Source organism: Argiope bruennichi, chromosome 6 (genome assembly GCF_947563725.1).
Source record: "Argiope bruennichi chromosome 6, qqArgBrue1.1, whole genome shotgun sequence".
Lineage (NCBI taxonomy): Eukaryota > Metazoa > Arthropoda > Arachnida > Araneae > Araneidae > Argiope > Argiope bruennichi.
Window position 1 is genome coordinate 100,150,031 of NC_079156.1, and position 13,921 is coordinate 100,163,951.

At 26.0% G+C, this 13,921-nt stretch overlaps 1 protein-coding gene across 1 annotated transcript in view; it reads left to right on the forward strand.

Annotated features, from left to right (window-relative positions):
* Positions 1–10: 10 nt before the first annotated feature.
* Positions 11–13,921, forward strand: part of LOC129972946 (mitotic spindle assembly checkpoint protein MAD1-like) — a 29,653-nt gene continuing 15,742 nt past the window's right edge. The window contains exons 1-7 of the mRNA XM_056087271.1: positions 11–408; positions 3,496–3,656; positions 5,893–6,075; positions 6,836–6,888; positions 12,043–12,114; positions 12,947–13,028; positions 13,142–13,272. Coding sequence (XP_055943246.1) covers positions 159–408; positions 3,496–3,656; positions 5,893–6,075; positions 6,836–6,888; positions 12,043–12,114; positions 12,947–13,028; positions 13,142–13,272 — 932 coding nt within the window. The 5' untranslated portion in view covers positions 11–158. The remainder of the gene's footprint in view (positions 409–3,495; positions 3,657–5,892; positions 6,076–6,835; positions 6,889–12,042; positions 12,115–12,946; positions 13,029–13,141; positions 13,273–13,921) is intronic.

Below are 13,921 nucleotides of genomic sequence, written 5' to 3' on the forward strand. Positions count from 1 at the left end.
ATATGGCAACTAACGCGCCTGGTTTGGTTTGTTTGTAAATAATATGTACAGTTAATTTTGCGACAAATACAAACTTATTTGAATGTATTTGGAAACTTATTTATAATACAGGAATTTGTTAATTTTATAAAAACCAGTTTTCTTTTTTAAAATATTTTATGGCTACTCCGGGAGATAATACAGAAGTCATTCGCATGTTAAAAGATGTTAAAAATTCTATTTGGAGATCCGTAACTCCCATGAGAGCTGCAGAAAACAATTTTAATGATTATATTTCAGGATTGAGTCACACTGGTGCTGGAGGTAGCCACATAAATGCTCCAAATATTGCTGCAAGGCTAAATTTTAGTGGTCTTGATGATACTCAAATTGCAAATTCAAGTATGCTTCGATCATTTCAAAGTCCAGGTAATAAAACTGTTTTTAAAAATTTTTACTCAAAAAGTACTCTGTAAATTACTTTGATATTTTTATTTAATGAGAAATATATGTGGCTTTATTTTTCCTTCAGTTATTTGGAAATTGCCCCAAACTTAATGATACTGATTCACTATTTTTAACCATTTGGATAAAAGTATTTTTTTTTTTAAATTAAGAAATGAACTGCATGTTTTTATGTATTTATAAATACAAAATGTGTATTCATAAAATTATTTGTACTGTATATAAAAGGAATTATATTTCCTGCAAATTTTTTTTGCATTATAATTAAAAAATGTTCTTTGATATCTACCATTTAAAAATTTTAATTCTATATTTTCTCATATGATATTCATATATTTATGTTATGTTGAATGCCTATACTGCTTAAATTATTAGACAATCTTTTTTCTTTGTGCGAATTTTATGATCAGAAATTCATTAAATTTGCTGAAACTACATCTAAAAGAAACTGAAATAGTTTACTTCTAGCCTCTGCATTTTAATTTGCATGGTATATGTTTGTATTGTTGTATTAATTATGTTGTTATTTATTAAAGTAAATATTAAACATTTAACCCTTTGACGCACACTGGTATTATAGAGAAACCACCACTTTCTGAAAATTATATCTAAATGCGTGTTGGTTTCTGATCAAAACCAACAACTCTAAAATAATCTTCTAGTCTTAATAATTGCCTGTAGATGTCAGCACACAAGTTAATAACCTTCTTATGAAAAAAAAAAAAAAAGTGTCATTTTTAATGTTTTTCTCAATACTTTCAAATTTTTTTTCTCCAGTAAGCTAAAAATAACAATGCATGCATAAATTTGTTGTATGAAAGCTGTCTACAACATACACATGAGTCCTACCACCTAAAGCATGAGATTCTCTACCACTTAAAAAACGTTAGCGAAACAGATCTGTTTTCCTTCCCCTGACTCTCTTGGTCAAGTGACTGATAATTTATGGAGGCCATGTGTTTTGTGGGGGAGGAATTTATTTACATTTGTGTAAGGTTTATACAAATAGGATAGTTGAAATTTTCACTTTTAATTGTGCTCTTCTTGTATTAGCTAGCAACCATATTATGGGGATGTTAAATATATTTTCTAATATAGTATAATTTTTCTTAATTTTTAAATGGTTAATTTAAATATGTTTCTTCATAACTTGAATATAGTATTGATTGTATTTAAAGTCTAAATGCCACATAAAGAACTTGCCATTGTTAGCTTTATTTGAGGATTACTTGTTATTAAAATTGTTTATTTTTCTTTTATAATTTTTTTTTCATGTTTTAAGATTGTATAAGTAGTTTTAATTGATAATATTGTATGTTTAATTATTTACTTAAATAAATAATGAATAATTATGTTATAAAACAAATTAAAAAATATTAATTATTTATAAGAAGAATATGCCATAGGTGTGCAGTGGTACTCCAATGAAATCATCCCACCCCCATTGTGGTGCAGTATTGTATAAAAATTTTTAAAGGTATTTTCTCTCCCCTTAGACCTTAAGCATGTAAAGTAATTGCATAATTTTTTAAAAATTCAGAAAATTTATGTTTGTACGCTTCAAAGGATTAAGTTAAATATATATATATATGTAGTGATAATAAATATATATATATATATAGTGATAATAAATATATATATATATGTAGTGTTAATAAGATATATGTAGTAAAATCATAATATAATGAGACTGTTAGAAATTTGAAGTATTTAGCGTTGAATTGGTTCATATTATTTAGTGCTTAATTCTTTTGTACAAATACAAAAATCTAGGTTAGAATGTAAAAGCTGAAATTTGTTTGGACTCTAATGATTGAAAGCTCTTGATACTTAATGCGAGTTTTACTGCAACTAAAATATGAATTATTTTGTTTCACTGCTCTTTAAATTTTGTGAAAATTTCTTTGCTAAAATGTAAGTCACTTTTATTGTTATTTTTAAAAAAACAAGAGTAAAATTTTGTCCTAATCTATTCCCTTAAATTCCCTAAATTAGGAAAAAAAGTACCTTTTCCATGAGAATTTAAATAACCTTTAGTTTTCAAGACAATATGCTATATTTAGCCATTAAAAACATTCCTGTGTGCATATCACTGTTTAAACCCTGTAGAATTTTAAAACTTTAACAATAAATGTTAGTAGATTTTCATAGCATCCAGTTACAAGCTTGGCATACTTGGAACCACCATTATCAGAAAAGTATCATCAAGAAAAGCTTTTCAGACAAATTTTTTTATGTTCTAGTTCTTAAATTCATATACATAAGAAGAAGAAAAGAACTTAATTGAAATTTAAATATTGAAATAGTATTATTAATATTTTTTGTTTATCAAAAATTTTAATTCACTATGTTTCAGTGCTTTTAGGTTATAATTTCATTTCTTCGTAATTATACTTTTTGTAAATAAATTAGTTTAAAAAATGTTACTTTGATATAAATAAGTTACTATTTTAATAAAAATTTGATTTAAAGTACATTGTTTGATATATTCACTATGGAAATTTATATTCAGTCAATTCATTTGTTTAATTTTAATGAATTATATAAAAAATACATTCATGACAAACATTTTCAAGTAATCATTGCTTTAAAAATCTAAATATGCAGATGCTGTATATATGTATATATATATATATATATATATATTTACATATTTACTTTTATTTACAAATCTGATTCTTATGTGATAACTGGAAATTCAAAAAATTAAGAACTTCCTTTATATTTTTCTTTTAATAATAAACATCTTTTGTGAGCAATTTAGTTGTTTAAAGCCTAAATTGGTCATAACGTCTTTTATATACTTTGATATTCTGTTGCCTTCTTTTTTTTTGTACAGATCTCAACCCTATATGTCTAGACTAAATGAAAACTATTTGAAAAAGCCTTGATTATTTATCAATTTGCTTCATATTTTTAGGAATTTTGTTGTATTTAATATTTATGTAGAAAGTAACAATTTTGTGCTACTTATGTTCTTTGTATGATTTTTATTTTCTTTCTGCAATCAAATTTTTCTGGAGATTAATATAATTTAATATTTTACTTTAGAATCATTGAAAAGAAAATTAATGAATACTGAAGCTGAATTACAAACTTCTAAAGCCAAAGTGAAAGAGCGTGAATCATTGATTAGTGTCATGGAGCCAGCAAATAAAAAATTACGTATGAGTTTGGAAAATAAATTAGAAAAATGTAGACAACAAAATGAGGTATTATTTTAAAATTATTGTATTTGTATGTATTCCAAATATTTATAAATTTAAACAATACATGTTTTAAATATAAAATTTCTCTTAAAAAAATATGTTCTTATATATTATAACCTATTTCATGAGTCTGATTATTTAATAGATGACATTTGTATAAATATATAATATGTGTGTTGGGTGAAACATTATTGTAGCCTTGTATATATATTTATAACTGCTTTGTTTTGCTTTCTTTTATTTCATTGATACGTTTTTGATGTTTTATGTGTGATTTTATTAAATATGAACTTTTATCCTTATCTGACATGCTTATAATAGGTAATCTTTTTACAAACATTGTTTATTTAAAAAGAATGTTCATTAACTTATAATCATTTATTATAGATTTATGGAAATTCAGTTTATTAATTCTGGTATCCAAGACAATACATAAAAAAAACTATAATTCCTTACCTTATATATATTGGCTTGTTTATAAATGATAATAACACTTCTGGATTATCTAAAAAATTCTACATGGAAAAAAAAAAAAAAAAAAAAAAAAAAAGAATTCAAGAATAGTTTGAATGCTGAATTTTCTTCAAACTTTGATCACAAATATTACAAAACATTAAGGTTTGAATGAAGGTTTCCTACTAATTAATGGAATATTTTTTAAAAATTAAAATCTATGTTCTCATGCATAGAAAATATTTTATTTTTAGTGTTTCCATCCCATTCTTATTGAACAAATATATATATATATATATATATATATATATATATATAATCATTTTGTTTATATGCTTTTAAGTTGCCAATTTGCAATATTTAATAAAATTTTTTATCATTTTTTAAAAAAAATTATTGATAATTTGAAAAATATTTGGTGCAGTTTGTAATTTTTTGAGGCCTGGGATTTAAAAATTGATAATGCACTGAAAATCATTTTAATGAAGCCGCTGTTTTTAAAATGATTTTTTTGCCTAATAATACATTATATAAAATGTTGTTTAGACTAAAAATATTGTATATATTTTCAAAAAATAGTATTTATGTACATATGTGTATTGGCATTCTGTTGAATAAGTATCAAGTCAGCTGAAGTTTCTACAATTTGTATTTTCACCTTGAAAATTGCTGAATATATATATAGTACACTCCTTAATATCAAGCCTAATGTGGCGATAGGATAGGCCGGATAACAAAAAAGCCAGATAGGCTGGAGTTCTATGAACTCATTTCTTGGCCCACCAATACCAGAAGGCAAAGTTTTATGCAATAACTCAATGTTATAATGCGTAATTTCTCACTTCTTATTGGGTACTAAGCCTTCCATTTATCTCAAGCCATGTAGAAAGTGAATGTGGCTGCCCTCTGGTGAATCATAGAAGCAGTTGCTGGTAATGCGTTTAGTTAAAATAGAAAGCTCTGTACTGGTAGTTCATATATGTTTATATACTGCACTGCACATTTCGAGAATTTATTAGAGAAAAATTGAGTTAAAGAATATAAACTGTTCACATTTTAATATAAATTCACTGTGGTACACTTAAAAAATATTAAGCATACCCCAAGAACAATTTACGAATACTGTGCAGTTATAATCAGGAACAGCACTAGCAAATGAGGTCCATTACACACTGGCGAAACAATGTGCAGAACTGTTTTCCTTTCACAACTTTGCAGACGACATGCCGGAGGATCATAGCAGACATTCACTTCTAATGCCTTGACAATGTTGCCAATGCTGTCTTCATTTACTTATGATAAACTATGTCAGATGGTCATGAACTAGATACTTGGAGATGTATATATGTATTAGTTAGTATAAAATGGATGCATAAAAGTTTACTCTTCTCACTTTCCATGTCATTTTTATTTCCTTTCTCCTTTATTATTTAGTGAGTTTATTGTTATTTTTTGGTAACTCTTTGAAATCTCTCCTGGAATCATTGTAACTAGTGCCATTAAGATGAAATTTTAGAAATTTCGCACATATATTTCTTTTGCTTACTTTTATTCCGAGATGTATTAATTATCAAACTTGAAATTTTTTGGAATATATTTTTTATGTAAGTCACTTTTAGTGTATATTAATCATTAGCAAGTCATCCATTATCTGATAATATTTATTTTTAATATTACTTTTATTATAATTTTAATATTAACTAGATAGCATTTTATTGGTTTAGATTCAATTATTTATTAAAATAGTTTTGTTATAGGCTTATGTTTTTTCCCCTATATATTTTAGCTTGATTCACAAAAAATTGAAGAACTGCAAACAAAATTAAAATGGGCTAAGAAGCAGATTGCGAGTGCTAAAAGTCAAATCAGTGAAATTGAACGGCAAAAGAAAGCTGAACTTGATCAGCAAGAACTAAGATTTATAGCTTTGCAGCAAGAAAATAGTAATTTAAAAGTTGAAATTGCTGATGTAAGTATTTCTTATAATTAATAAGGTCTTTGAAATTTCTTAAATATGGATTTTAATATGCTCTTTATAATAACTATTTATAGTATCATTTAAGTTTTATACAGCCAATCTATGTATTTACTAAAAAACATGGAACATTTTTGAACTGGCATCTCTCTCTCTCTTTTTTTATGAATAATAATAAATTCAAGACTACAAACATAGTTGTTTGTAGGAAAATAATGCAAATTATAAATTGATAATTAAAGCTAAGGAAAACAAATTTTAATTCTTAATAAATATTTGATGCATTATAAACAAATGTTAAAAAATTCAGACAAAATGGAACATTTAGTAAAGCATAATTGAGAAATATTAATGATTTGATTAATAGTGTAGAATGCATGAGAAATGAGTTTGTTGAGTTTTCACTTTTTGTTCATTATAGTTTATTTTGCATGTGTGGGAAAGTAAGTATGCATATACATTCTCAGTATATATAAAATATATTCTCAGTATGACTTAATTTCGAAATTATTTTCTTTGCATTCTAAAATCTTAAGTGATAAATTACCATTTATTATTTAATTTATTATTTTATTTCGTATAAATGAATAGGGACTTCATTTAAATTTATTATATATTTCGAAAAATATTATGAAACATTTTTTTTTATTTCATTAAAACATGCTTACATTTTAAAATTCTTTTAAATATCAGAAATATGATTTGAAAGAAAAAGTGTGTAATTAACATGCATGTAATTTTAATTTTTATGTAGGTAAAAAGTGAAAAAACTGAAGCTATTCGTAAATTGCATATGGAGATTGGAAGGTTTGTAGATTATGAATTGTTTAATTTTATATTTATTACTTTAAATAATGTACTTTTAAAAATTTAGTTAATGCAATTAGAAACTGATGTTCATACAAAGTTTGATATAATAATTTTGCTATCCAGTGTTATTAAAATTATTCATATATAAGCATTTTTTATTGGAAAAAAAATTTAAATTTCATATTTTTTTTCTCTAAAATATGTGTAGAATTTGATTAATAAAAGTTTAAATTTTTCTACAGATGTTTTTAAATTTTTATAAAATTTCTTTTCTCATGCATATTTAAATTATATATCAAATTTCACGAAGAATATTCATTAAACTATTTTTGTCAACTATTATTTATTTATGAAACATAACTAAAATTTAATTTCTTAAAACTTGTTATAGTTTGTTGTTTCTTTATTATCTGAGTTTTTTATTTTTAATGTCAGACATCACTCTTACTGTGACAATTAAAAATAACTGTACATAGAAGGCTAATAATGGTCTTGGGAATGATTAATCATATATTGTGTAACATATTATATATTTTATTAAGCAACTTAAGGCTATGTAATTAAATATTGTTGTTATTTTAAATACATTTATTGCACAGCCTGTCAATTACAGCTGTATAAAACAAAATTTTACACACACATGCACACATAAAAACCTTCTATTACTTTTAAGTACATTAAGATTATATTCTTCATTGTGCCTTGAATTTTTTAATTGGTATAATTATTCACAATTTATTTTTCCATATATTGTCTAGCTTAGTTTTTATTGGTTATTGTGAACTTAAGAGTCAAAATGAAAAGCCATGTCATAATTATATTTAAACAAATTAGTTTTACCAATGTTTCCCCACATTTTGCTATATTAAAAATCAGTATTCTGTTTAGTAATTTTTTTTAATATAAAAGAGCATACAGTTTGCATGGCATCAGAAAAATACAGAGAATTTAAAAAACCTCTAGAAATCAGGAAATTTAAAAATTTTCCTTAAAAACCAGAAAAGTGCAGAGAATTTTAAATTTCTTAGTTTTATTTCATCTTAAAATTGCAAATCTAGTCAACTATTGCAAGATTAATAACTTGTTGCCATAGCACTAAAAATAAAATTACACCATTTGTGGCTGTTAAACTAGGGAAGCTTATCTTTTTGCTATTTATTTCTGTTTTCCCTTGCATAGATCTATTTCCTAGATAAAGGGGAAAAAAAAAAAGATATTGGACTAGTGACTACAGTCTGCTTGAATGCTAGTAAAGTTACTAAAACTAAAAACTAAAAAAAAAAAAATCTTTTCAGCAGAGTATTTTATATTTGGAAAGAATACGACAAAAAAAAAAAAAAAAAAAGGAGAAATTGAATGCATGCCCCAAAATATTGCTTTTTTAAAAGCTGCTTCTTGTTTAACTTAATACTTTTCGAGAAACAATGCAGTATTTTGTGAAAGGCAAATGGTTGATTTGCTTCAACTTTATTCCAAAGCACAAATTTTCATTGCATGTTTGAAATATACGAAGATCCAATTTGAAATTTTCCTGGATGATGATGCTTGATTAAGTTAATGAAGAAATTCATTCAGATGATTTTTATTCTAATATTTTGAGTCCCAAAGAATTTTCAGATTTTCGGAAAGTCTTAAAAATAATCTTTGTATTGTCACAGGACAGTGCATCTATGGATGAATTTAGCATCAATATACTTATTGAAAATCTGAAAAAAGATTCTTTAATTTGTCTAAGAACTGTGTATGATGGAGGTGTCTTATATATTCCAATCTCAAGAGATTTGCTTCAGGGTGTAAGATAAGTGCATGGGAGATATTTTATATCTCACAAGTTAGTGCATGTGAGATATATAAGAGATACTTTAGAAAAACCAAATGCAAATTGCTATTTGGGAAAGTGAAAGAAAAAAAGATTCCAACAAACTCAAAACAGCTTTTCAAATTAAGTTGTTGCAAAAAAAAAAAAAAATGAAACTGTTTATTGAAAATTCTGCAGAAATTGGTGCTTTTTGACTTAATAAAATTATTTTTTTTTATTAGGGGAAAAAAAAAAAATCTGTGCACTTCTTTTTGTTATCATGAAATGGTTTTATCATGGTAGTAAGATTCTTCTTTTATGTTTTATTTCATCCCAATCTGCAATTTTTAAAATAGAGAGCATGAAGTAAGTGATCAATACCTGCGTGAGTTTTGTCCTTGCATAATTTTAGGCAATACATAAAGAGAAATTGTTTTTTTTTTTCCCTTTATGTAATTATAAAGATTTATTTAATATATTATTTCAGGTAATGTTAAATTGATGCTTACTTTCTCTTTCTTTTTTCCATTGATAAAAATTAGAGGAGTACTATTATATTATAACTAGCACGAGTGCTGTTTGTGTGTTTCGTTTTATATTGCTTATACATACAGAGAAAACACAGGGAATGATAATCCTATTTCAGTACCCATTGCATACTATCATATTTCTTTTGAGGGCTTACTGAACTGATGAATGTATGTCTGTGGAATCAAGAAATAAATTCTCCATTTTGTCATTTTTGTCTTTCTCCCTCTCTCTCTCCATTTATATATATATATATATATATATTAGATTTTTTTTCTTTTCATTCTGTATATTTGTACCATTTAGTAATAATTTTAAATCGGTTCAATTTATTAAATAGTTACATATTGATGTTTTTGTAAATCAAATATCTTTTTTTTTTGCTTTATTACGTTTATTAATCTGTGGGAGTTTTAAGGATATTTTTTTCTTTTTACTCTATTTTATTGTCTATTATGGCTTTAATTTTTTTTTTTAAGTTTTAATTTTTACTGTTTAATGTTTTATCTGTTATGAAATAAAATAAAATAATATTTTATATTATCAGATATTGATGTATTTGAACCATTTGCTATGACTATCATTTAGAAACTAGCTCTTGCAAGACTAACTATTTATTGCATATTCAATTGAAAGAGTTGTAGCCTTTATTAAGAGATATTGTCTCTTTTTATTTAGATATGTTCTAATGAACTATATTCATAAATGTATATAACTGAAGAGCCAGAAAAATTGGTATAACCGGTCGTATGCAAATAATCTAGGTGTTCAACCAATCAGCGTAACGTAATGCTGTCAACAGTGCATATATAAGACAGCAGGTGCTGAGGAGACTTTTTCATTGATTCTTCCTGTTACAATGGCAAGGTATCGAGATTTAAGTGATTTTCAATGGGGTCTAATTGTCGGTGTTCCAGACTTGGGGCACAGTATTTCCGAAGTAGCGATGAAATTCAGAATTTCATGCACAACCATTTCAAGGTTGTACCGCGAATATTAGGTTTCCAGTAATAGAATTTGACAGAACAGGATACACGAGATAGACATTCAACACTTCCTCAAATTGCTGCGGATTTGAATGCATACCCATCAACAAGTGTCAGCCTACACACTGTGCAATGTACCCTAATTAATATAGGCTTTCGCAGCCATAGACCATCTCTTGTACTATTGGTGACTCAGAAGCACAAAGCTCTGTGCCTTGCCTGGGTTTGCACCGTCATTAGACTCTTAATGATTGGAAAAAGTTGTCTGGTCTGACGTACCACGTTTCCAAATGTATCGGGCAGATGGCAGTGTACGTGTGTGGGGGAAACCCCTTGAATCCATGTATCCCTCATGCCTACAAGGAACTGTTTAAGCTAGTGAAGATTCTATGATGTGCAGTTGGCATGAATTGGGACCTTTGATACTCGGTCATGTCGTCAGACCAGACTTGGACATGACAGGTAATTTGTACCTTAACATCCTTTCTGACTACCTGCATCCATTCATTTCTTATGTGTATTCTGATGTGGATAATTCCAACACGCTAATGCACAACCCTCAGGTCTACAGTAGCTACCAAATGATTTGAGGAGCACTCTTCTGAATTTCGTTCCCTCTCTCGGGCACCTAATTCCCCTTACATGAATATTATTGAGCATATCTGGGTTGTTTTACAACGTGCTGTCCTAAGAGATCTCCACCACTTCGCACTCCCATGGCTTTGTGGAAGGAATCATGGTGTGAACTGTTTGCAGAATATCTTCACAAATTAGTTGAATCCATGCCATATCATGTTGTGACACCTCTGCAGTCTCTACATGATATTAGATTGACGTGCCAGTTTCTTTGGCACTTCATTGTGTATTTGGAACCTATGTATTCTGATAAACTATATTGATAAATATATTTTTTTAAATGTAGCAATTTGTAATCATTAGGGAAGATTAGCATTTTTGAATGAGATATTATAAAATAACTTACTAGTTCTTTTCTTTATAAAAATTTCAAAATTCTTCTCTTATATATACTATAAGCTTTGAATCTGTGCATTCACATCCTACTTACTGTTATTCAAGATTCTATCTATTATATCAATAATAATTAATAAATATATTCGTGCTTTAATAATTTAATATAATCTAGCAAAGATGGATAAGGTAATATTTTCAAGTTTCATCGGTAGTTATGCAGTTGGTATTTGATATCTTTAGTCATTGTATAGCCAATGCTTATATCAGTTTCCAAAAGATTTTTAAGATATATATTTTATACAATGAATTTCTTAATTATGTGTTTTATAATAATTTTTTTATGTTTATTTAGTCTTATGAATAGGTTACTTTTTGTTTATATAAACTAATAATTTTTTTGTTGTATTTATTTGTACTTAAGTTTCATATTGATGATGTCATTGTCTTCAAAATAAAGGAGTCTCTCTCTCTCTCTTTTTCTTTCTTTTCTTTTTTTTTGTTTGTTATTTTGTGAAGAAGGAAGGGGACTGAATGCTATTTTAAAAATTGTTTTTAACCTTTTATGTTTTGAAAAAAGCTTGATCTTTGTTTTATGAATCTTGAGATATTTGCTTGATATTAAGAATGAAAAGATTATGTAGAGTAAATGAAATCTATTGATTCATGTAGCTTCTGAGAGGAACTTTGATAACATTTTTTTGAAGTTGTATTGGTATTTACAATATAAGATTTTCAAAAAGTTAAATCTAATGCATACATTTTTTTCTTTCATGATGGATATGAAATTTTCTTATTGTCATTCAATATATATTTGATTTTTATAATTATGTATTTTAGATTAATATGTTAACTTTTTAATTTCATTAGTCTTGAATTAAAAGTTAGTATGCTGACTGAAGAGGTACAGAAATCACAAGAATACATCCAAAGTCTTAAAAAGTAAATATGTTTTTAATAATTTCCTATTTTCATCTGTATTGATTAATGAATGCACTGATTTTTTAAAAATATTTTTTTATGAATTTTGGATACTTTTCTGTTAACATTCTTACAGCCAAACTATGCAGTTAATTTTTTACATTAACAAATTTAATATACATTTTTTTTCATACATTTTGCAGAATAAAACTAATGTAATTACCTCTTTCACGCACACAATATGATCTCAGCATTAATGAAATATTTCTTGCCTAGATATGTACTTTGTAATAATTTATGTAGAAATACTAGAAAATAAGAAATTTTTAATAATTTGAAAAACAAAGCAAATTATTTAAAAAGTCTAGAATTCACTGGTAAGTCTTTTATTTACTTTTTAAATGTGTTTGATGCAAATTTGTATATGACACTGATATGTATATGACATATTTATATGTATATGACACTTGGCACCTTAATCTTCACACTATCATAAGCAATAAATTAGAATCCTTCCATTCTTTATTGGATCAATATTAAATGTGATTAAACTCAATATTAATAATCAATAATATAGTTCATACAGTTTTATTATCATCAAAAATAAATAGTTTTATAATTACCTTATAAAACTTTATTTTTGATGATCTTACTTTGATTGCTATCTTTAATCATTCTATATTAAATTTATAATTTTTGATGATTTTTAAAACAATAAGGAATTGCATTTTTCTGTATATTTTAGATTTCTAGCACTTTGACTAAAGGTGTCCATAAATTATATAGGTTTTAAAACTATGATAAAAATAGTATTAGTGTTTTGTCATATTAAATTATTTCCCTCTTCATCTAGAAAAAATAGTGAAATGGCTGAGACAGTTGCTTTATGTAACTCTTATAAAGAAGAATTGAAAGAAGCTCAAGCTAAAATAAAAGTAACCAGTTATTAATGTTTCACATCTTTTAATAAATGACACAAATGCCGATTTTTTTAAAAACTGAGAATATTTTATATTTATATTTTGAATTTTTAAAACTTTATTTATAGGAGCTGGAAAATAAAATTGAAGCTAATAAAGATGCAGCATTAATAATCGCTAGCCGGCAAAATGATCTGAAATCACTTAATGAATTGCAAAAAGAAAATCGTATTTTAAAAGAAGAGGTTGCCAAATACAAGTAAATTGTTTTTCCTGTTTGTATTTTATGAAACTCTATATTGTATAACTCTCTTAGTAGTTTAGTTATAGAGAGTGATATCCTATTTATGAGAACATTTTCTTGATGGATCTTGTAAATTTGATGAGATGACTAACATACTTGATCTGTCATCCCCTTTTCAAATTCCACTCCATACTACTGTGAAAAGTTTTGATCCACAATGTCAGCTGTTATGTGCCCCAGTCCTATGTACAAAATGAATCTTTAATAGAATTTGTTATGTCTTTTTTTGAACCCAGAACACTCTGATCAGAAAAACTCTTGTCTTCACCCTTACACTTGGTTGCTGTGGCTCCTTTCTTTTCAATATTGATCATATCACCGGTGGTTTGTAAAATTTTTATTTACCATTATCCAACTTATTTATTTAATTTTATTTTTTACCCATTATAATTTATTATGTTTTTAATATATATGTTGATGTGGACCCAATGCTGGAAAATACATTAATAAGATAAAGTGTTTATTAATGATAATTAAATAGAAATTCATTGAGATATAATTACTTTAAAAAAATTTAATCAGCTTTTTTATGTGAAATCTTTTTTTCTCCCTTAATTCTTTTTATATATATATATATATAAATTTATTTGAAGATTCTGAAAAA